Below are 24,974 nucleotides of genomic sequence, written 5' to 3'. Positions count from 1 at the left end.
AATCACAGGCAGGGAGACATTTCCCGATCTCTGCAGCCGAGCATTGGGAAATGTCTCCCTGCCTGTTATTAGCGCAGCACGGTGCCAACTTTCTGGCGGGCTCTGCACATGGACTTTGGGAATAATCCGGAGCTCATCCTTAATTAGCACATTATGGCAGACTTACCTGTCAAAGAAGCCCTCTAGCGCTGCAGTGTGATTGATCTAGCGGGACTCAGGCGCTTCCATGTTTGCCTGGTCTTCCTTCCAGGTTCCATGTCTTCAGCCGCTTTAATGGGGGCCACGATCACCTCATTCCTGCGCATGCACATGGGAATAATGCTGTGGCACAGATTGGGAGAGGTAAATATACAATGAGCTGCACATTGCGGCTCAGTGTACATGACGGCTGACATGCAGGAGAAAGCTTCAATGACAGAAGAGACAAACATTGTTTCTTCTGTCATAAAAATATATAAGTGTTACAGTACACTTTGAGATGTGTTTTGGTGCATTGATTTCATAGGAAGATCATCTTGCCAAAATACACAAATGTAGCTCCAGCCTTGCTGCTAATTGACAACTTTACTGCACATTTTTAGAGCACTTCAGTATATGTTCATAGGTTAGTCATTGTTTTATTCAGCGCTAATCAACATTTGAGCAATGCATTGATGTCCATTTTATAGGGCCTATTGATAAAAATGGCAGTACATAAAAGTACATGTTTAATATTAAACATGCATGAAATGGTGTGAATCCAACTTACAGGCTACTGGGTGTTTTGGCAGTGGTGCCAGATCCTAACCTCAGGCACTTTTTATTAATTTCCCTATAGTGTCTAGAATTAATGTTCACCTTGGCTAAAAAGAAAATTACCTGTTTTCTATAACTGTTATTATTATTTTTTTTATATTAAAATGTTTTTATTTAGAGATCTATATAACTCATTGCAGTCACTCAGGTGTGTTATTAAAGGTGGTTTTAATCCAAGAGAACAAACTCTATACACACATTATCTGCACAGCGGAGGCCATTTTGTTGGAGTCAAATGCATATTCTTAATGAACTTCACATTGTGTAACGAGCTTTGCATGTGGTGCAGACCTACTCACTTAGCAGTGTTTCTTCCTAACGACTATAGTTTTCAATTAATAAATTGAAGCAAGCCCCGTGGAGATGTGCCTGTTTGAGCTGCTCTCCTGAAGAAATGGCATGGCAGTTATATTGGATCGGTTTGCTCCTCATTTCATGTGTCAAATGTCAGCCCATGCCCCAGCCTAAGATTCAGCCTCTTCTTTTGGACAGTAAGTCATTTTTTCATTGGTCTGTCTTGTAAATTTGGTGTTAGACATGGAAGCATTTCTAATGGTCCATTCATGGGCTTGCAGTTTTTTATTTTTGTTATTATTGAATATCCTATGTGAACATGAAGCTGCATGTTACTGATGTGAGACCTTGCATGTGATTGATGCAAAGGCTTTCTGTGAAGGTTTGGGCTACATTCACACACCAGCCGCCAATGAGAATCTGTAAAGTCTTGCCAGTGGTTCTAAACGCCACCCGCACACACCAGGTATGCGACAAACAACAGTTGTCAGATTTTCCTCTCTGCACAAATAAATGGCTGCCACCACCACTGTTCGCATGTAACCAGTCATCTGGGTGGTTGCATGCAAATTCAACCATCCCTAGACTCAAACTGTGTTTTCATTGTTAACATTTCTTGTTGCAAACAGCCTGGATGCAGCTAATTTACCTGTTTTGTATGGGGCCATAGCATAGCATGTTGCTGCATATAGAGGTGATGTTCAGCCACCTCCAAAACGCAACAAATTTTTCCGCCCCTGAAAACATAGCCTTAAGCCCTGTACACACGATCGGTTTGTCTGCTGAAAACCGACTGATGGACTGTTTTCATCTGACAAACCGATCGTGTGTGGGCCCCATCGGTTTTATTTCCATCGGTGTAAAAAAAAATAGAACATGTGTTGCATTTTTTCCTTTTGGATAAAAAAAAAACGATAGAAAAATACGATCGTCTGTATGGAACTCCATCGGTCAAAAATTCATGCATGCTCAGAATCAAGTCGACGCATGCTTGGAACTTTTTTTTTTCCAGCTCGTCGTAGTGTTGTACGCCACCGCATTTGGACACGATCGGATTTTTGACTGATGGTGTGTAGACAAGACTGATGAAAGTCGGCTTCATCGGATATCCGACAAAAAAATCCATTGGATTAGATTCCATCAGATATCCGATCGTGTGTACAGGGCTTAAGGGTTTGGGGTTGGAGGACGAGGTATAGGGAACATTTTTAAAGTGGTAAAATATTAAAGGGCACTTATTGTTTGGGGGGCTAAAGTGGTTGTAAACCCTTATAACACACTTTTTGCTACAGGTAAGGCTTACCTATAGCTACCCTGGATAGTTTCTCCAAGACCTGGATGGTTTAGGCGATATCCCCTGCATGTGCCATAGGCACATGCGAACTGAAGCAAATGAACGTACGTGCCATTGCTTCAGTGAGTGTGCGGTTACCAGCGGCTCGCGTGCACAGGAGTGACATCATCGCGGCTCTGGCCAATCGCAGTGCCAGAGCCTGCGATACCCGGAAGTAATTCCCGGGAGAGAAGTCTCCGGCTGGAGGGGGGATATGAGGACTGCTGCGGGGGCTTCAATGTAATTCATAATGAGCTAGTATGCTGTGCATACTAGCTCATTATACCTTTTTGTGTTGCAGGGTTTATTATTAAAATAAATAATTTTTTTTTTTTTATATAATTTCCCCCCCCCCCATCTTCCTCATTGTGACACGATTGCAGGTATTTGCTCCCACTTCCAGCGAATGATTGCCGCAGGATCTGCAGCGATCTAGGCCATATCTGGCCCCTCCTCCGTTCTCCGTCCTCCCCGCTGGAGTCTGGGAGACACACAGGTCCCAGAAGCCAGCAGGGACCACTCAGACCGCGCAGCACTGCTCGCGCATGCACAGTAGGGAACCAGGATTTACCCCCATAGTGACCAGGCCATTTTTTGCGATACGGCACTGCGTCGCTTTAACTGACAATTGTGCGACATTGTACACAAATGTATGTTTTTGTTTATTTTTTTTTGTTTTTTTTTGTCACAAATAGAGCTTTCTTGTGGTATTCGATCACCTCTGCGGTTTAAATTTTTTTTAATTTTTTTTTTTATAGCGTCTACAAAATAGCGAATAGATTTATGGCCTTTTATTTATTTTGTTACTAGTATTGGTGGGTTTTTTTTCATTATAGCGGGACTTCGACAATGCGGCAGACAGATTGGACACTTTTTTGGGGACCAAGGACATTTATACAGCAATCTGTGCTATAAAATGCACTGATTACTGTATAAATGACACTGGCAGGAAAAAGGTAACGCTAGGGGTTAAATGTGTTCTCTGGGAGGTGTTTCTAACAGTAGGGGGGAGTGTACTGACTGGAGAAGGAGAGAGATCATTGTTCCTGATTCTCTCTCTCTCTCTCTCTCTCCCTCTCTCCCTCTCCCCCTCTCTCCCCCCCTCTCCCCCTCTCTCCCCCTCTCTCTCCCTCTCTCTCCCTCTCTCTCCCTCTCTCTCCCTCTCTCTCCCTCTCTCTCCCTCTCTCTCCCTCTCTCTCCCTCTCTCTCCCTCTCTCTCCCTCTCTCTCCCTCTCTCTCTCTCCCTCTCTCTCCCTCTCTCTCCCTCTCTCTCCCTCTCTCTCCCTCTCTCCCTCTCTCCCTCTCTCCCTCTCTCCCTCTCTCCGGTGCCACGGGCGTGTGCGCCCACTGTATCTATTGCACAAACCGACGTACAGCTATGGCGATTCGCGCTATAGAGCAAACATGCTGCAGTATGACAGCGGCTGGTGGTTACACAAAATGGTAATTTCCTGCTGATTTTTACTTGAAGTATTGCTAGGTATAAACTGAACACAAGCAATGCTTGTATTGTTGCACCCATATCATCAGCAAAATCCTTGCCCCTTGTTTTAAATTTCCTGGTGGTTGTTACACAAACCTTCAGTAAGCTTCATGGGGATAATGCAAAGTCTGCATTTGTGTGTTTAATCACAGCCTATATTGGTATGTAACCACGAGAATAAACCTCACTTCTGCTCACCAAATGTCTCTTGTGTTAAAAAGAGAAACCCAGTTATTAATGGGGGGAGGACAAAGTATAAAGGCAAAATATTCTCAAATTTATCAACGATAATGTAAGAATACCAGCCCTCTGACCTGGGGTCAGAAACGCATACAAGCTGCTACTAATTAAAAAATATGAGGAGAGAGTTCTGACACGTCTAGTCAGAAATCTCTTCTCTCCAGTGCATAGCAGGCTAGGTAGCACCGTTTTTGTTGGCACAATTACAATATGTAATTTTTACTGAAAGTACAATGATACTTTAAACTTATTCCATGTTTTTTGTGTGTAACTCAAAGTATCTATTTCTTTAGAATTCGTAATCTCCCTGTTTTCTGAGGACAGGATTTTATCCGGTGTCATCTGGTTGCAACCAGCCTCATGCCTGTATGAGCAATGGATGATGCAAACTATAGATCCATCTGTGGCCACAAGGGACACTTCCTTAATACAGGCTGAAGTTCAGGTTCCAGGTAAATAATTTTAGATTTTGTTTTTGGCTTTAAGTTTGCATGTAAAAATGAAATGGTGTCTGTCCAAGGCCATTACACTGTAGCTTCATAAAAATAAAACCAAGCTGTTGCTACGTGCAATGCAAATGGCCTCTTTTGTGACCAAAAGAGGTGTAGCGAAACCAAGTGTAGCACTACCCCCGTAGGATAGGGTGACCAGACATCCCCATTTTCAGGGGACAGTCCCCGGATTGGGGACATTGTCCCCGGGCCAAGCCTGTCCCCGGATCGGATTTGAACAGGGACTGGGGCAATTTCAAAGACAGTCAGTGCAGAATAAAAAAAAATACAATTCTGAAAAATAGCCACTCCTACTAGCTTAGGGGGATGTATTTTTTCTATTATCTGTGCCCCTTTCTGATGATCATGTGCTGGGCAGAGTGAATATTTCTTCAGTTTCTGGTGCATGCCCATCCAGCTCCGTTCGCATGTTCTTCTGCTTTGGCTCAAGTCCCAGCCAGCCGCCTGCCTGCTTATCTCCTTGCCTTCCCTGTCAGAGTGATCTTCCTCCGCTCCCCACCCAGTAGTACCCGGGAACCGGAGCGTAAGACTTGACAGGCTGTGAGGCGGGCGGTGTTGCGGTGACGGGCAGAGAGTCACTGATTGCCGCAATTACTAGTTAAAGTGGAGGTTCACCCTATAAAAAATTTCTAACACTGCATCCAGCCCAGTCCTGCATATAAAATGACACTGACCTTTTTTTTTTTTCTTTGCCGTAGATAGCGTTTAGCCGTGGAATTCACGGCGGCTTTTGGGTAGGGAATCCTGCGGGAGTGGGCGTTCCTATTGTCATGCCAATTGATTGACATGCTAAATGACGGCGCACACAGCGCGTCACGACTTCCCGAAAGAAGGTCGGCTCGGCTCTATTCGGCGCCGGTGAGCAGGCGCCGAATAGAGCCGACCCGAGCTTCCTTCGGGAAGTCGTGACGCGCTGTGTGCGCCGTCGTTTAGCATGTCAATCAATTGGCATGACAATAGGAACGCCCACTCCCGCGGGATTCCCTACCCGGAAGCCGCGGTGAATTCCACGGCTAAACGATATCTACGGCAAAGAAAAAAAAAAGGTCAGTGTCATTTTATATGCAGGACTGGGCTGGATGCAGTGTTAGAAATTTTTTATAGGGTGAACCTCCACTTTAAACAAAAATATGTCCCCAGATTTCATTTAAAAAAATCTGGTCACCTTACCGTAGGAGCTGCTGGTTAGTTTTGGGCCTGCACAGGGGGGGGGGGGACGCAAATTCTGTTTGGGTACAGCATTGCATGACTGCGCAATTGCCAGTTAAAGCGACACAGTGCGAAATTGTAAAAAGTGCTCTGCTCTGGACAGGAAGGGGGTAAAACCTTCCTGGGGCTGAAGTGGTTAAAGCACAAATGCTGGAAGACCTCCTGACTTTTCCCAAATAGACATGTGATGACCCAGGCTAGGTGCATCATGTGCCTCATTAATTGATTGCATTTATTTTTGGTGAACTTTGTGTACGCTTGGCATGTGTCTGCCAAGACCCAGAATATCTGCATTTCTGTCAAGAGCTGCTATGTGGTCAGCATATCCATTTTGAGTGGCAAGAGGCAGTAGTAGGATCTTCTCTCGTTTGGTTGGAATCTGGTTGCACTTGATGAGTGGGCAAGGGAATTTTAACACTTCCATTCACTACAAAACCAGTGGCTCTCCTGCCTGAAATTTCTGTAATTCAAGGATGGATACCCTGTGTCACAATCAGGTGTCAGGCTTGAAGGCCAATTGCAATAGCAGTGGTAGGACAGGTATACAGGCAGTCACTTCTGGCAGATGACACAGGCTCCCCTGAGGTGCGGAATCTAAGTACTAGCTGGTGTTTCACCAGAGCTCCTGATGGTGGAGATGGATTTAGCTGCGAGCTAGTACCAGGTCGCGGTGCTTAGGTTTGCCCCACCAGGGTGTGAGCAAGCCGGGGTACAGTAGCAGATAAGCAGACAAGGATGAAACAGCAGCGTGGTCAGCAGAGCTTTTTTTCTTAGAAAATAGGTGCAGGAACTCAACCACAACCCCGTTCTGATTTCAAAAACAGTACAAGGGTCTTAAAGGGGCATTAAATACCAGGATTGCATTACATAAAGACTGCAGAGTTCATGGGCTTACACACAGAGTGCTGAGCTGTCACTTGTAAACACAGAAACCAGACTTCTGTGTTTACAAGTGATTGTGGTGAGCAGGCACCAAAGGGTCTGAGCCAGAGGTGGTGGAACTGAGTTCCCCCTGAAAAAAATCCCTGGTGGTCAGTAAACAAGCCAAGGGATTAATCAGGAGTGGCTGCAGGTTGGGATCAGGCAGAAGAGTAGTCAAAGAAGCGGGCCGAGGGTCAAATGCAGGGCCGATCTGTGGCGGGTGCGCAGGGTGCAGTTCACCCAGGCGCCACAGAGGTGGGGGCACTCAAGAGCCAGGGTGCTCCCCCCTCCTTCCTCCTCCGTTGTTGGTGTCCGACGCCGCGGCGAGGCCGCTCTCTCCGCCGGTGACCGCCGCGCTGTATTACCTGAAGTCCGTCCGACCATCCTCCTGTCAGATCTGAGGCGCCGAGGCGGAGCGGCTATCTCTGTTCGGAAAGAGAGGCATGCAGTGACGTGGTTGGGGGGTGGGGCGGTCCATGCAGTGCACGTCATTTCTGCTATTCCTCCTCGCTGTCACGATCTTCTCCACCCGGGCGGCGCAGCTGCACAATGTGCTCTCCTCTACAGGTGCTGCCCGGGTGGGGTTTGTCCTGAGGGGGAATCTGTATTAATGGAGGGGGGGTCTGTACTATTGGAAGGGGGTGGTTTATGGGGGGGTGTCTCTATTGATGGAGAGGGGGCTCTGTATTAATGGGGGGTGGATTGTGGGGGGGGGGGTCTGTACTAATGGAGGTGGGGGGGGGTGGTTTGTCTGGGGCGCCTGTACAAATAGGAATGAATAGAATAGGGTTTGTACAAATGGAGGGGGGGGGTCTGTACTATTGGAAGGGGGTGGTTTATGGGGGGTCTGTACTGATGGAGAGGGGGGCTCTGTATTAATGGGGGTGGATTGTGGGGGGGTCTGTGCTAATGGAGAGGGGGTGGTTTGTCTGGGGGTCTGTACAAATAGGGGGCGGACGGTTTGTCCTGGGGGGTCTGTACTAATGGAAGGGGGTCTCTACTAATGGAGGGGGGGTGGTTTGTCCTGAGGGGGTCTGTATTAATGGGGGGTGGATTGTGGGGGGGGGGGGTCTGTACTAATGGAGGGGGGGTGGTTTGTCTGGGGCGCATGTACAAATAGGAATGAATAGAATAGGGTTTGTACAAATGGAGGGGGGGGGGTCTGTACTATTGGAAGGGGGTCTCTACTAATGGAGGGGGGGGTGGTTTGTCGTGAGGGGGGTCTGTATTAATGGGGGGGTGGTTTATGGGGGGTCTGTACTAATGGAGCGGTGGTTTGTCCTGGAGGGTCTGTACTAATGGATGCGGGAGGTTTGTCCTGAGGGGGGTCTGTACTAATGGGTGGGTGGTTTGTCCGGGGGGGCTGTACTAATGGAGGGGGGTGGGTTGTCTGGGGGGTCTCTACTAATGGAGGCAGGAGGTTTGTCCTGAGGGGGGTGGTCTGTACTAATGGGTGGGTGGTTTTTCCTGGGGGGTCTGTACTAATGGAGTGGGGTGTTTGTCCTGGGGGTCTGTACTAATGGAGGGGGGGATGGTTTGTCCTGAGGGGGGGTCTGTACTAATGGAGGGGGGGATGGTTTGTCCTGAGGGGGGTCTGTACTAATGGAGGGGGGGATGGTTTGTCCTGAGGGGGGTCTGTACTAATGGAGGGGGGGATGGTTTGTCCTGAGGGGGGTCTGTACTAATGGAGGGGGGGATGGTTTGTCCTGAGGGGGGGTCTGTACTAATAGAGGGGGGTGGTTTGTCCTCGGGGTCTTTACTAATGGAGGGGGGGTGGTTTGTCCTGAGGGGGGTCTGTACAAAAGGAGGTGGTGGTTTGTTCGGGGGTCTCTACCAATGGAGGGGGGTGGTTTGTCTTGAGGGGGTCTGTACTAATGAGGGGGGGTCTGTACTAATGAAGGGCGTGGTTTGTCCTGGGGTGGTCTGTACTAATGGGGGAGGGAGGTTTGTCCTGAGGGGGGTTCTGTACTAATGGGTGAGTGGTTTGTGAGGGGGTCTGTACTTTTGGAGGGGGGTGGTTTTCCTGGGGGGTTTCTACTAATGGAGGGGGGTGGTTTGTCCTGAGGAGGGTATGTGCTAATGGAGGGGTTGCTTGTCCTGGGGTCTGTACTAATGGAGGGAGGTGTTTTTTTCCTGGGGGGCAAGTACTAATGGAGGGGGCGGTTTGTCCTGAGGGGGGTCTGTACTAATGGAGGGGGGTCTGTACTGGAGGGGTTTATACTTAGTGGGGAGTCTGCACTGACGGAGGGGGGTCTGTACTGAGATGCAACTATAGTTGGCGGAGGGGGGTGACACCAACGCTAGTGACGCCACAGCAGCCCCACTGTAACACCAGGACTCCAGAGGGAGAGTACAGTGCTTAGAGAACACCATCAGAGAGAGAACCCCGCTGCCCTGCGCCACCAGAGGGAAAGCAACACAGCCTGGTGCCATCCCTGGTGGAGAAAGGAATGGAGTCATTGCCAGAATACAGCTCTGAGCTCTACCCAGCAGAGTCGTCACAGGCAATTCAGAGTGAGCTGACTCCTGATCAGAGGAACTGTTGTTGCTGTATCGCTGGGTCAGGTGAGAGGGCTGATCAGCCATTATCTCCTGTAGTATGTCTGCAGTCTCTGACCATCTCATGTGCTATGTCTGCAGTCTCTGACCATCTCCTGTATTATATCTGCACTCTCTGATGTCTCCTGTATTTTATTGACAGTCTCTGATCATCTCCTGTAGTATGTCTGCAGTCTCTGAACATCTTCTATATCATGTCTGGGGGCTCTTTCTAACAGAAGCCCTTTCTGTGTGCATCAGAGAGACTCCCCTCCAGGTCTCATTAGTGTACGCTCTTCCTGTATTTTCTTTATTGTTAAAAGATTATAGGAGCATCCCAGAGTAACGAAGACTTCTTAGGGGAGCATCTCTGTGTTTGAGTAGTTGCCATAGAAATGTGTAAAGGGGAGGAGTTTGTAAGATGACCACGCCCATGTGGGGGAGCCAGAAATATTTCTGCACCCAGGCGTCTGTGACCCTAGGATCGGCCCTGTACAAATGGCAGCAGAGCAGACAAATGGCAAGGCCCTGACTGGGAAGGCACAATAACCTGGCAAAGAGGAAGTGCTGTGACAAGGCTTCTATAGGAAGTCTGTGGGAGGAGCAAAGAGTTCAAGGTTCAGCTGCAAGCAAGACACCAAGCAGAGTAGTCTAATGGATCAGGCAGGGAACTGTCCAGCATCCCAGATAGCTCAGTGGGAAGAGACAATGCCAGACACAGAAGAGGTCCCAGGTTCAAGCCCAGGTCCTGACACCCTGAGTGAGTGGTAAGGCATCTTCTGTTTTAACTGGTCAAAAAGCTTTGATCTTGCAAGAGACATGTTATCTGAGACCTGATAATTGAGAAGATTAACTATAGAGAGTGAGACTGTCTTGAAATAAATGAAACGCTTGCATGTGATCATTAGGGATGGGCAGGGCCGCTGATAGGCCAGTACAACTGGCTCCGCTGTACCGGGCCCAGCCAGCAGGGGGGCCCGGGCAATCTGAACAGATAACTAATTAATGTAAAAAAAGATCTACTACTGCAGCAGCATCTATACATTATGGCATTGGCGGCATGGGTGGCGCTGTCTGCAGGTAGCACATGTGTTATGGGCCATAAGGGGGGGGGGTCCATGTAGGGGGCCCCATGATTTCTATCAGCGGCCCTGGGGATGGGCCGAACTTTGGTCGTTCAGGAAACCGCTGAACTTTTGGGTTATTCGACCATTCGTTCACCCACCCAGCCGCCACCAGTGCCGCAATGCATGGTGGTCGGTCCCCGAACAGTGCACTGTAAGCCCTAATTCACTGAAGCAGAGAAAGCTTCAGCCAATCAGGGCACAGAGCACTGTCGGAGTCATGATTGGACACGGTCATCATGACTTTATCCAATCATGGCTCATTCCCACCGCACACTATAAAAGTATTCTTTCAATGGCAGCCATTTTTTTTTCTGTGGAGAGAGATGGAAGAGGACTATTCAGTGCTATTAGTTGGTGTGCTATTTTGCTTCAATTGTCAGTGTAGAATATTGGTTTAGTGTCAGTCTAGGGATAGTGTGAGTGTAGTGATCATCATTCAGCTTTGCATAGTGTGCAGCTAGAGTAGGGAAAGCTCAGATAGTTTTACTGTAGTGTAGTGAGACCGTTTCAGTAATCTTGACATTCGTGTATAGCTTGAGTAGGGACAGTTCAGATAGCATCTGTGTAGTGTGAGTACTCAAATTAAAGGGCACCAGACACCTCTTTACATTGATTAAAGTGCATCTATGTACAGATTTCAACTTCTCCTTTACATTTGCTTATAAGCCCTGCCCCCTCCCCCTCCCAATGTCTGGGAGTACAGCAAGGTGAAGCAGATGTTCCCTTGTCACTGTAGCTACTTGCTCTTTGATGATGCCCAGCCATTACTGGATTCAGTTGCTGGTTCTGAGGTTAAGGGTGACCGGAAAAAGGGGCCTAGAGAGGGGGAGGAACACTGGTAGACATGTTCCCCAAGCCACAGCGTATTGCCAAGTTGTCTCCAGTGGTAATGATGATGAGGTCACTGATGCGACTTGGGTGCCAGAGCAGAAGAGGAAACTGAAGGTGAGGTGGCACAACCCCAAGGACGTAGACCTGTAGAGAGCAGCCACCCTATTCCATCCCATTCTATAGCTGTTATCTCCTGGCACACTCCCCCACAGCTGTCTGGGCCTCTTTTAGCACATCTGCAGCAGATCGCACTGTTGCTATCTGCAAACTGTGTCACAGGCACATCAAACGTGGCAAAAACACCAACCATTTGGGTACCACATGCCTAACAAGGCATTTAATGTCCAAGCACTCAGCCTGTTGGCAAGAGCACCTAATCTTTCCCTTCGCCTCCTCCTTACCTACTTCAGTCTGCCCCTGCGAAACTGAGTCATTACCTTTCAGCAGCCTCCACTGACAGGGATGATGGTATAGCGCAGGGTGTCCCAGGTCCTAGCAGCTCATCTTCCAGCTGTAGACTGTAGCCAGAAAATTTCTCTGCCCCATCTTCTGCAGCGGAAAAAAAATACAGTCCCTGCCACTCGCATGCCCAGCACCTGAATGCAAGCTTGTCAAAGCTGTTGGCTCTCCAACTTCTGCCTTTCAGCCTGGTGCATTCTGCCCCCATGCCTGGCACATGTCCTCAATTTGGTGGTGCAGTGTTTCCCAAGTACGTACCCTGGGTTGCAAGATGTACTAAAGCAGGCCAGAAGAGTCTGTAGCCATTTCAGGCGGTCATACAATGCCAGTGCTTGGTTGGCTGAAATTCAGCGGGAATTCCACCTGCCCGTAAACCGCCTGATTTGTGACATGCCCACCAAGTGGAACTTAACTTTGGGAATGCTGCAGTGGCTATACATGCAGCAGAGGACCGTTGATGAGTACTTGTGTCAGTACGGCACAATGACAGGCTCAGGCCGCCTCTGCTTTTTCTACCCCCCCCCTCCACGCCAATGGCTGATCATTAAGGATGCATGCACTGTATTGTCACCATTTGAGGAGGCCACAAGGATGGTGACGGTACATGCATCAGTGACACAATCCCTGTTGTGTTCCTGCTGGACCAGACTCGGTGTGGCATTATGGACAGGGCACTGGAGGCAGAGCAGCAGGAGGAAGAGGAGGACTTCCTTTACCACTCGAGGCCCACTTTATCCAGACCCCATTATTCCTATGTTGCAGAACACACAGGAGAGAGGGGAGGATGAGGAGGAGGATTCTGGCACTTTCATAGGCTTTGAAGAAGACATGCAACAATCTGTAAGCAATGGCTTTCCAACCCCAGGACCTTTGGGAGGAGGAAGTTCCAGATGCTGTCATCCTAAGTGACAGCTGACGATCCACTGGCTTACTGGGTCATGAGAATAGACCACTGGCCAGATCTTTCCCAGTATGCTATTGAGTTGGGCTGCCCTGCATCCAGTGTGCTTTCAGAATGGGCATTCAGTGCTGCAGGAGGTTTCGTTATTGATCATAGAACGTGTCCAGACTCCATGGACCGTTTGACTTTTATAAAAATGAATCGGTCCTTTATTACCAGCTATGAAGCTCCTGATGCTACTGTCACTGATTAAGACGTTTTGGGATGTGGAATCTCTGCAGGACTTCGAGGCTGCCTAGCTTTGAGGATGTTCAATCATTTCAGAATTTTTTTCAGCACCTGTTTGACAGGTGCATATCATTGAAATTTTTTACAGCAAGGCAAATTCTTGCTTTCATCAAGAGTACCTCTATAGGGTTATGGTGGGAAGGTGCCACGACACCCAAAGACCAATTTTAACGCAACCGTTACTTCTATCCAAAGTCAAAGTGACACCAGAATGTATCCAAAAAATCTCTAATCTTGTTCCCAGTGCACTACACTGTGGCCTCATCATACACACTGGCTCTCCAGCTGTTGCTGAGCAAAATAAAGGCAGCTTGGAGGTAAATTTTTTTTTTTTTTTTTTTTTTTTTTGCTTTATAAATTCAATTCTTGCTGCAGCAGATTCTAGACATGGTACAGATCTGCCACTTTACAGTTAGACTAAGGGGACTCCCCAGGCATTATATTAAAATGTTTTAATTTTGTTTATTTTTTTTTTCTTTTCAGGCTTTCACTTTAAAAATCTAAAAATCACTGCTCATTTAAAAATATTTTTCACAAACTTCTTTATTTTTTATTTTTATTGCTACATGTTCCCCAGGGCAGGACTCGGACCCCTATAACCATTGTATGCCCAATTACTTGCATTTAAGCCTTCAAAATGGGCACTTTTGATAATTGACGTTCGGGTCCCATTGACATAATGGGGTTCGTTATTCGGGTCCAAACTTTTGCGGTGGTTGAACGTTTGGGTGTGGACCGAACGGGGGTCTCTTCGACCCATCCCTAGTGTTAATCGCTGTCATATTCTATGCACTTGATAGTTGCCTTAGTCTTTAGCATAGCGTTCTGTGGAAGCACAGCATTTGAAGCAAACCTGAATTCCTTTAAAAGCTCTTTTGTTTTCTTGCAAGAGTTTCTCTGAAGCCAATACACTTCATAAGCGGTATGAGACTCTAGTGTGTGTTTTTTTTTTTTTTTTTTTTTTTTTTTCCTAATCATTTTTTTCAGGGACTGGAGTGTTGTTCAGGTAGAATGTCTGTCCTTGACTAGTGTAGCCCAGATGTGACCCAATACCTAGACCGTTGAGACCCCATGATACTCCACCCCTTAATTGTCCCCCACTTAACTATATAGTAAAGAGACCACACCTTTGCTTTGGAGTAAACTGGCCACAACAGCCTATTTTATTAAAACATAATCGATATCCAAAACTCCAAAATTAAATGAAACATAAATATCCAACACATCAATCACATACAATAACCCCACTCTGTTGGTCTTTTCTGGCAGCCCCCCGGTCTCCACATTTTACACTATATAACAGTATGAACAATGCACTGCGAGCAAACATTAAACTTAGGCCTCCAGTCCGTGTAGTGCGCTCGGAGACAACCCCAGCCCGCAGTGCAAACATTACCATATTCCAACTAACCTTTCGCTGGAATACCTAAGGGGCCCATATACTGATGAGCCCCACACCCCCGTTTTCACACGTTTTCTACTGCCACCATAAAAGACCAACAGAAATAACCGCCACAGCCCGAAAGGATGACACCTCCACCTTTAAGGGCCCCCACACACCCTCAGCGCTCTCTGAATCCCTTCTTGAATCCCCATAGACCAAAGAGCGATCCCCACATCCGTCAGATGAACCCCGTCCCTCCTCAGATACATGCCCACGTTGGTCTCCAGTTCCTGATGGCGTACCACCAGCCCCCCAAGGCGTGCCACAAATTTTCCTACCACCCGATTAACCCGCGTCCTGGCTCTATTGAGCTTGGTCACGGACCGAGCCTTGCGCCATTGTGTGCGGGCAACAATGTCCGACCACACCAGCACTGTCCCCGGAAAGGCCGCTCGCAGCCGCTCCATGTCTGCTTTGATGTCCGTGATCAGAGCCCTGATTTTACGGACCCCAAAATCATTCCCCCCTGCGTGTATCACCAGCACATCAGGGGGCCTGTCTAGTCGGGCGTACCTCTCGACCTCCGGGAGCACCCTACCCCACATCATTCCCGGTATCCCCAGCCACCGCAACACCGCCTCCCTCCTGGAAATACCCAGCTGCCTGCCGTCCGGCTTCTCATCCGCCCTCCTTGCCCCCCAGCAAACATACGAATGTCCAACAATCCAGACGAGGCGTGCAGTCCCTCCATCTGAAATGAAACAAACAAGCCACACTGCTCACCAATGAAACCAAAACACCTGATAATGCGAAACCCCCCCCCCCCCCCACCTGTTAGCTCACCCCCTCCCATTAACCGACCACTAACTGTGGCCGAACGTACAAACGGAACCTCCGAGACTCCCACCTCCCGATCTTCCGCACTGCCGCCTCGTTCATCCCGCACCTGGCAGCTTCGGTAGCCGCCCCGATTCGGAAAGAGTGAGACGAAAACCCGGAACCGTCCAAGCCTAGTCTTTGCAAGCACCTGCGAAAAACCGCCACAAATTGGAACTTGGACAAAAAGGACCCATCCTCGTGCTTAAGAAACGGCCCGCCCCCTTCTGGCCTGACTTCCAAAAAGGCCTTGACCGCTGCCACTGGGCACACTCTGGCCCCCGGCAAGGAAAAGAGAACCACGTCCACCCCTCTGCCCCTCTGATCGGTTTTTGATCGGCGCAGCCGAATACCCACCTTGTCTTCCGCTATCCACACATCTTCCTTCATCAGCCCCCCGGCCCTCAGGCGAGAGGGGCTAACCAATTCACTGATGCGGAACGCCCCGTAGAACGCCAGCGAAAAAGCCGCCGCGAATAGTAGGCATTCATAGCGCCCAGTACAAACCCCGTCCAGGACCTCCCTGATACCTACCAAATTGGAAAAAGAGACCGGCCTCCTGTTATCCTGCACCTTGCGCCCTTTCCTGTATCCTTTCAAAGCCTGTTTCACCCAGAAGTCCTTAGTCCAATCCACCCCCCCCACCAGCTTGAAAAAGAACGCCAAACCCGCCAATTTTTTCTCAATGGCGGACACGGACACCCTTCGTTCCATGTTCCTGGCTACCAAGTAAATTACCTGTAAACGATCATCCGGCCCCCCGCTAGAGACCCCAGCTTCGGCACCCAACTCCAACCATTCCTTCCATACCTTGACGTATGCCGACCATGTGGCAGAGCTAACTGACTGCTTTATCCACGAGGCGGCTATTCCAGCGCCAGCTCCCAAATCCAGCCCGGGCACGGAACCCCGACAGCCTCCGCGGCTGGGGCCAGCTCTCTGAACTTGTCCCACTGAAAACGAGACAAGGAGTCAGCCAGCGTGTTCTCCACGCCCGGGATATGCACGGCATAAATGAAAATGTTCAGTTGTAAACACCTCCAACACTAACTGCCGCATGAGCCGAATGACCGGTTGTGATGACGCGGACATGCGGTTCACCACCTGGACCACTCCCATGTTGTCACAATTTAGCCTCAGTTTAAGGTTGCTGCAGGCCTCCCCCCAAAGCTCAATAGCCAACACAACTGGAAAAAGTTCCAGCAGCACTAGGTTCCGGAGAAAGCCTGCCTCCACCCAAGACTGAGGCCAAGGTTCCGCGCTCCACTGCCCCTTGAAGAAAGCCCCATAGCCTGTAGACCCTGCTGCATCCGTCACCAGTTCCACGTCAAAATTACTCACCGGACCGGACTGCCACATCGACCTGCCGTTGTAGGACGTCAGGAACTCATACCATACCTTCAAGTCCTCCCGGTGATCCTTAGACAAGCGAATGAAATGAGTGGGGGCCTTTGCCCCTGCCGTAGCCACCGACAGCCGTCGGCAAAATATTCTGCCCATGGGAATAATCCTACAGGCGAAATTTAGTTTGCCCAGCAGAGACTGCAAGGCCCTAAGCTGCACCTTACGCAAGCCCTGAAACGCCCTGACTTCCGTTTTCATGGCCTCGAGCTTATCCCTGGGAAGGCGACACTCCATTGCCTCCGAATCGATCACTATACCCAGGAAACTAATCTCCGTCGTGGGGCCTTCCGTCTTGTCGGCCGCCAATGGCACGCCAAAACGTCCCGCAATGTGCTGCAACGTTGACAGTAGAGTCGCACACACACCAGAGGAAGGCGGCCCCACGCAAAGATAGTCATCCAGATAGTGAATGATCGAGTCCAGGCCCGATACATCCCTGACCACCCATTCCAAAAAGGAACTGAAGGTCTCAAACAGCGCACAGGAGATGGAGCAGCCCATGGGTAGACACTGGTCAACATAATACTGGCCCTGCCAGCAACATCCCAACAGCCTAAAACAGTCGGGATGCACCGGCAACAACCGAAATGCGGATTCGATGTCCGCCTTGGCCATGAGAGCCCCACGTCCGTACCGCCGCACCCACCGGACCGCCGCATCAAATGACGTGTAGGACACCGTGCATGCTTCCGGATCGATAAAGTCATTGACCGAGCCCCCTTTCGGGAATGACAGGTGGTGAATAAGACGGAATTTGTTCGGTTCCTTCTTAGGCACCACCCCCAACGGAGATACCACCAGCTCCGGCAAGGGTGGGGCCGCAAACGGCCCGCCCATCCGGCCTAGTGCCACTTCCTTGCCCAACTTTTCCCCCACCACCCCCGGATGAAGGAGAGCCGATTTCAAATTCCGCGCCATCGGCGGCACCACCGCCAGTGAACACGGTATCTTGAAACCGTCCCTGAACCCCGAGAACAATAGTTCCGCCGCCGCCCTATCCGGGTACCTATTTAGAAAAGGACGCATCCTTTCCTCCCTCACCGGAGTCGTCCCTTTTTTGAGCAGCGTCACCGGCCCGCTTACCTTTTTTAAAACACTTGGCTGCGGGGTGGGATCCCCCACACCCTGAGCACTCGTGTTTGAATTTGCACGATCCTCCGAATTTGCAGGCGTTCTCATTGAACTGCCAGCAAACTCCCCACTTTTTTCCGGCCGACGGTCCTGAGGAGGTCGCACCCCCGGCCCCCCCGTGAAAAGACTGCGCCGGGGCCTTAGCCGCCGCCATGAGCCGCATCCAGAGGCTGATGTCCTTCTGATCCCAGCGAAGAGAGGGCCTAACCGCCCGCCGCTGACGGAACTGCTCATCGTACCTGAGCCAAGCCGACCCCCCGTACACCCGGTGCGCCTCCCCGATGGAATCCATGTACCCGAACAACGCCGAGCAATGCTCGGGGTTTTTCTCGCCGACGACGCTAGCCATAATGGCGAACGCCTGAAGCCAGTTAACGAAAGTGCGTGGAATCAGCCTATAACGCCTCTTCTCCTCATCCTCTTTTTTAGAATCATCCGGCTTCACCCTGTCGAGGTTGAATTTCTCCAACGGCAACAGGGAGAAGATCTCTACATATTCGCTCTTGTAAATTTTGTCCTTGACCTCTTGTTTCAAATGGGCCCCCAACGGACACTCATAGCAGATATAAACCTCGCCCCTCGCCGCGTCCGCAATACGTACCAGATCGGAACGAGTCACCACCTCCGGGGCCCCCCCTGCCTTTGTCTTCTCCGTTACCACCTGACCCGCTGCAGGGGCCACCGGGGGGGGCTGCGGAGACGCAACCCCCCCCCCCGGCCAGAGCATCCCCCCCAGTCACGCCCGCAGCCACAGGTGCCCACGGGGCCACCTGCAGCGAAGGGCCCTGTACCGCAGCCACCCGGCCCAAAAGCTCCCTGAGGCCCCCCACCAGCTCATTCAACAAGGCGTCAGACCCGGAGGCGGCAGGCGCGACGCCCGGCGACGGAGGTGCAGACACCCCCCCCCTTCCCACCCCCAACAGATCAAATAATGCGTCAGTTAAAGAAGATACCTGTAAGGTAGTGGACTTACCAGGCCTGCCGGGAGATGCTCCCGCTGCCGTAGACCGGACCTCCACCGCTGGCTCACGCTCCGGCTCATCTCCTTCCTCCTCGTCATCCGATACCTCGCCCCCCGACCTGTCCTCCCCGACTGGGATCGGTGCGGCCGACAGACCCCCAGGCGAAGGTGACCTGGAGGCCTCGGAGTCTTCCCTCCGTTCCAGCCGGCCCTTCACTGCTCCTCTGCCCCGCGTTGTTGCAGCAGGCAGACCACCCGACGCCGTCTCTGTGACCCCCCTCCGATCTCCACCGCCCGATTTTCTCTGCGCCGCGCCCCGCCCACCAGCGGAACCGCCGACCCCACGTGAAGAGGGCCCCGCGGCCGTGCCTGGTGGATCTGAGGCCTTCTGTTTGCCCTTTGCAGCCCCCGTTCCCGCCGTGGAGTTAGAAGGCGTCCCCCCCCACCGCCCGCAGACGAGGAAGCGGCACCAAAACGGCCCGTGGCCCCGCCCACCGACGGAGGTCGGCGGCGTGTGTCCTGCTCGGTCCCCTCCGCTTCGCTCCGAGTCACCCGCTTCGGCGGGGGGGCCGACCGCCCCCCCGGTGGGCTCCGCGCCCCCTTCCCAGCCCTTGTTGAAGGCCCCGGCGAATAGCGGGCCGGAGGCCGCGACCTCCGCCCGCGTGGGGTCAACTCACCGCCGCCCGAACCGCTCGCCTGCTCAGAGACCCACTCCGCTGCTCTCCTCTCCAACCAATCTGCACCCCGAGTCGCAGCTTCCGCACGCAAACGCGCCAGCACGAGGTCCACGGCCGCCATCTTGGATTCCGGGAGCAGGAGGAAAAGCTGATTCCTCTGTGCTCTCCAAGCTGCAACTGACCTCGCTGGCCCCGCCCCGCACTTTTATATTGCCACTCCCCTGCCTCTTGTGCCCAATCCTGCTCTCCTGGCTCCCCCACTCAACTCTTAGCCAATACTGCTCCACCTAGCACCACACCCCTCTCCCAACCAATCCTGCTCCTCACACCTCCCCCATCCACGATGCCTGAACCTGCCTGTGTCACTAGACACACTGTCATGCCCGGCCCTCTGCTATTCTTGCTGTCTTTTTGCTCCGGGCCTCCCTTTTTACAGACACTGGAAATCTGCAGTCTGTATGTGGAATGAGTAAGCTTACAGGCCCCCAGAGTAGGTGAACCCAGAGAGTTAGACTTGGATCATTCTTGATATATGCAATTCTTCCAATTTAATTTACAGAAGTAGGGAGGAAAGCAAACTTTTCTTTCTTGATCCAAGTGGTGTCCAAATTTTCCTGTATGCCATGAGGTAACTTGGAGACTATTAGGTTGACCCTACAAGTGGTATCTAGTAGGTAGAGAAAGTAAAGTATTCCTAGGTCTCCCAGTAGGGAGGACTCTGATATGTGGGGGATTTTTTTTGTATGCCAGAAAATATGCATACATAGAAAAACAATATGTTTAAAAGCAGACATGTTTTGGACACCATTAAAATCTGAAAGTACAAAAAAAACATAGATGCTGCAAAGTTTGTTATGCAACCAGTGTAGCAGACAATATTGAAAGTGGGATAGTGCGTGTATGTACCGGTGTATAGATATAGATAAATAGATAATTATACCAACTTGGAAAGGAATGTTTTTTCCATATAGCAGGCAATGGCCCAAAATGACTCCCATACCAAAGATCAAAGTAATAAAGAGACGATGACAACCGGGACTTTATTTTCTTTTTGAACACTTGTCTGTTAGAGCACTGTCAGTGGGCTTCCAATTTTATTCACCGATTTAGACAAAGATGGGCGGTTGCTCTCCCATTTTGAGAGAAGGAGAGATCCGCATAAAGAGCAGTGTGCTCGGTATATGGTAAGCAGCAGCTTGAATGGTGCAGAGCCAACAGGCAGACTCCTGGAGACAGGTGCAAGAAAATACCGGATATTATAATTTTTTTTTTTTTCTAGTTGGCCTCACCAGTCCTCGACAACACCAAGGGATCAATCGGTCAGCTTCGGGATCAGCCTCTAAAGCACCTCGATTACTGCATCCACACTCCTGTCATTCTGGCTTAATGACTGGGGCAGTAAGGCAGGTCTGTTGGCTTCGGTCTGAGTCAAAGCATCAGTCACTGCCGTGATGACTCCACGCTGATGGATTTCACTCAGGTGAGATTCTTTAGAGCAAGAGAAGTTTCTGCCCTTGCCCTAAAGATGCTCGCCTGAGTGAAATGCGTCAGTGTCATCGCAACAGCAGTGACTGTGATGCTTTGACTTGGACAGGAGCCAACGGACCTGAGAGAAAAGAGGGGGGGGGGAGTAGCAGTATTGAAAAGGGCTGTACTAATAGGAGCAAGGACCATAATGAAGTGCTAGTTGTTAATTTACAAGCCCTTAAATTATAAATCCATTCGTATTGTAGAATAATTCTGTGAAATTCAGCACCCGTGGATGCTGTCCAGTGCAAAGAATTGATCCAGTGCAAAGAATTTAAGACCTTCAAACTTCTAATTGTGATGTAGAGCAAAATGGCAAGCCACTGGGCTAACCAGATTCTTTTTGCGCTTGTGAACAGCAAGTCTGACCACAGATTTTCTATTGGATTGAGGTCTGGGCTTTGACTAGGTCCATTTAAACACATTTAAATGTTTCTCCTTTAAACCACTCAGTGTTGCTTTTGCAGTGTGTTTGAGGTCATTGTCCTGCTGGAAGGTGAACCTCCCATACTAGCCTCAAATCACACACAGAGTGCTACAGATTTTGCTTAAGAATATCCCTGTATTTAGTACCATCCATCTTGCCCTCAACTCTGGCCAGTTTCCCAGTCCCGATGGCTGAAAAAAAAACCCACAGCATGATGCTGCCACCACCATGTTTCACTGTGGGAATGGGGTGTTCTTTTGGGTGATGTGTTGGGTTTGCGCCAGACATAGCATTTTCTTTGATGGCCAAAGTTCAATTTTAGTCTAATCAGACCAGAGCACCTTCCTCCATACATTTTGGGAGTCTCCCACATACCTTTCACAAACTCAAAATGTGCCATTTTGTTTTCTACTGAAGGTAATGGCTTTTTTCTGGCCACTCTGCCATAAAGCCCAACTTTATAGAGGGTACAGCTTATTGTTGTCCTATGTACATGTAGCGCCTGGGTACTTTATGGTACCGCTGCTAGTTAAATTAAGAGGGAGATCAGAGTGTAGTTAAACTCTGATCCAAATTATGTGCAAAACAGGGTCTCTGTCTCAGCTTGGCTGTGCTGTAGGCTTATTCTGTTGCGCTGGGGTGTTCTTCCAACCCCAGTGCTGCAGGTGGCAGCAGTGGAGTCAAGGTTTGGGTGCTCTTTCCTAGCAGCCAATCAGGAGGGTTTGACCTCGTTGTGCATGCTGAGAGGGGTATTTATGAGGCAGACGCCATTGGTTCTGGGTCTTTTTCTTAGAGTGTGGCACCCACCTTTAGGGTGACCACATCACGGCGCCCCGGCATTATGGCCTACAGGGGCGTGCGTGCCACGCAGTGTTCCTGGTTCCGGAACCATGTTGGCCTGGAGCATCTGAACAGCAACGGGGACCCAGTGAGCGACTGGGTTCCCACCTTTTGAGGATCCCAAGCTGTATTGCTGTTCGGTGGGGAGTTCGTCTGAGGACTGCCATTGAGATGCTGGCGATCCAAAAGGGCCTTGACAAACCACCGGGGATCAAAGTAGCTGGACACTGAAGGATTGATCACCTGTCAGTCGGTACCTGGGAGACAAGTTTTGAAGGAGATCCTGGAGTAATTCATCTAAGGAGGATTGTCTCCGTAACTACAAATCGGAGAGGGCCGGTGGCAGAGGTGTCTCCCTGAAGTTCACGAAGGAGGGTCTGTGGCAGAGACTTTATCCTACAAATGTTTGAGTGATACTCCGGCTGCCAGGTCAGTGAGGGAGGCCTGTCCGTGTACACTAAACCCACTCAGACAGGAGTGGTGCAGAGAAGTGTTACGCTTGGGTGCAGGACTGTTCCCTATCATCACGCCTGAATTTGCTGTTCTCCTTTCTTCTTCAACTTTACTTTCCTCACCACAAGTTTGTTTTTACCCGGCTGGGTAATAAAGAGCACAGCAAAGAGCACCTGTTGTGGACATTCCTTTACTTCTACCAAATGCAATACGCATCATCCACCCCTAGGAATTCGGGGGAGCCATGAGGTAAATGTGCCGCCCAAAACAACCAGCAGCTCCTCTGGGGGTAGTGCTACATACAGATACTCCAGTGTCTGCTGTGGAACTCCAGGGTTACCTAAGGTCTCTGCTGCCTCTCTGATTAATGCCCTCCTTGCCTGGTCCATGAGTTTTGGTGTGCGGCCGTCTCTTGGCAGGTTTACTGTTGTGCCATGTCCTTTCCATTTTGGTTATGATAGATTTGGTTCGCTTTCTCTTTCTCTCCTCCTTTTTTTTTTTTTTTTTTTTTTTTTTTTTTTTTTCTTTTCTCTCTTTTCTCTCTTTTCTCTCTTTTCTCTCTTTTCTCTCTTTTCTCTCTTTTCTCTCTTTTCTCTCTTTTCTCTCTTTTCTCTCTTTTCTCTCTTTTCTCTCTTTTCTCTTTTTTCTCTCTTTTTCTCTCTTTTTCTCTCTTTTTTCTCTTTTTTTCTCTTTTTCTCTCTTTTCTCTCTTTTCTCTCTTTTCTCTCTTTTCTCTCTTTTCTCTCTTTTCTCTCTTTTCTCTCTTTTCTCTTTTTCTCTCTTTTTCTCTCTTTTTCTCTCTTTTCTCTCTTTTTCTCTCTTTTTCTCTCTTTTCTCTCTTTTCTTTCTTTTTTCTCTTTTCTCTCTTTTTTCTCTTTTCTCTCTTTTCTCTCTTTTCTCTCTAGTTTTGCATTTGGCTAGGGTTAGTGTCACTACTGGTAGCACGAGACAATACTTGGCCCTATAAAAGGTTGCACAGGCAGTCCAACTCCTCCAGGATGGCAAATCAATACGTGTTATTGCCAAAGGTTTGCTGTGTCTCCCAGCACAGTCTCAATTGCATAGAGGAGATTCCAGGAGACAGGTAGTTACTGTAGAAGGTCCTTAACCCATCGGCAGGACCGGTATCTGCTCCTTTGTGCAAGGAAGAACAAGATGAGCACTGCCAGAACTTTATGCTGCCTGTAACATCGTTCAGCATGACCGGTTTGGTGGTGGGTCAGTGATGGTCTGGGGAGGCATATCCATGGAGGAAAGCACAAACCTCTACAGGCTACACAATGGCACCCTGACTGCCATTAGGTATCGAGATGAAATCCTTGAATCCATTGTCAGACCCTACGCTGGTGCAGTGGGTCCTTGGTTCCTCCTGGTGCACAATGCCTGGCCTCATGTGGTGAGAGCATGCAGCCAGTTTCTGGAGGATGAAGAAACTGATGCCATTGAATACACAAAACAAAGACCGCGCTGGTGTCCCCCCACCCTCTGACCCTAGGCAGCAGCTGGCGTGTGAATCACAAAGAAAATCTAAACAAAGAAAAGCCGCGCCACAAAAAACAGTCTATTAGGGTACACAGTCTGTGAGAGTGTGGTTAGTCCATAATTGATAGAATGGTGCTTGTATAGTCATAGATAGGTTCGGATCAATTCTGACAATGATGGCTCCTACAGTCCACAACCCAGTGATGCAATATACAAAGTGACCATCCACCGGAAAAGAAAAGGAAAGCCGCATACCAGAAGGCAAGCAGTTAGGGCGGATGGCTAAAACCCAGCCTAGGCCTTTGCTCCTTGAAGTTTTCACCAGGAAGCCCTCCGTCCTCTGAGTATGATATTCTCAGCTCCACCGTTTTAGATGCAAACAAGAGAAGAAGCACACATAGCGTGATACTGGGACATACAAATCCTGGCAATGGTAACTTTTATAGTCCACACCACCTAGTGACAACTAAACATAAAGTGACCCTCCACCAAACAGAGAGGAGCTGTCACTGGTGACGTACTGTCTGAGTTACGCTATGTGCGTTTTCCTTTTCACATAACATCTAAACGGGGGAGTTGAAAACTTCACGCTTAGGGGACGGAGGACTTCCCACCACAAGGAGTAAAGGACTAGGCTGGGTATAGCCATCTGCCTGAAACGTTCGCCTTCTGGTAAGCGGCCTCTCTGTTTGGTGGAGGGTCACTTCATTTATTAGGATCACTGGGGTGGTGTGGACTGCATGAACTACCATTTCCAGGACATCACGCAGAGGGGACGAAGGACCCCCTACTATAAGGAGTAAAGGCCTAGGCTGGGTCATAGCCATTCGCCTTAACCGTTTGCATTCTGGTAAGCGACCTCTTTGTTTGGTGGAGGGTCAC

General features: G+C 49.7%; 1 protein-coding gene across 1 annotated transcript in view; it reads left to right on the top strand.

Moving 5' to 3' along the window:
- The first annotated feature begins 1,094 nt into the window (after positions 1-1,094).
- LOC120916587 (uroplakin-2-like) overlaps positions 1,095-24,974 on the top strand; it is a 47,306-nt gene continuing 23,426 nt past the window's right edge. The window contains exons 1-2 of the mRNA XM_040327640.1: positions 1,095-1,286; positions 4,439-4,597. Of these exons, the coding sequence (XP_040183574.1) occupies positions 1,190-1,286; positions 4,439-4,597 (256 nt within the window). The 5' untranslated portion in view covers positions 1,095-1,189. The remainder of the gene's footprint in view (positions 1,287-4,438; positions 4,598-24,974) is intronic.

Source organism: Rana temporaria, chromosome 10 (genome assembly GCF_905171775.1).
Source record: "Rana temporaria chromosome 10, aRanTem1.1, whole genome shotgun sequence".
In the NCBI taxonomy this organism is placed as follows: Eukaryota; Metazoa; Chordata; class Amphibia; order Anura; family Ranidae; genus Rana; species Rana temporaria.
The sequence above is the reverse complement of the archived record's forward strand: the minus strand, read 5'-3'. Positions and strand labels throughout refer to the sequence as shown.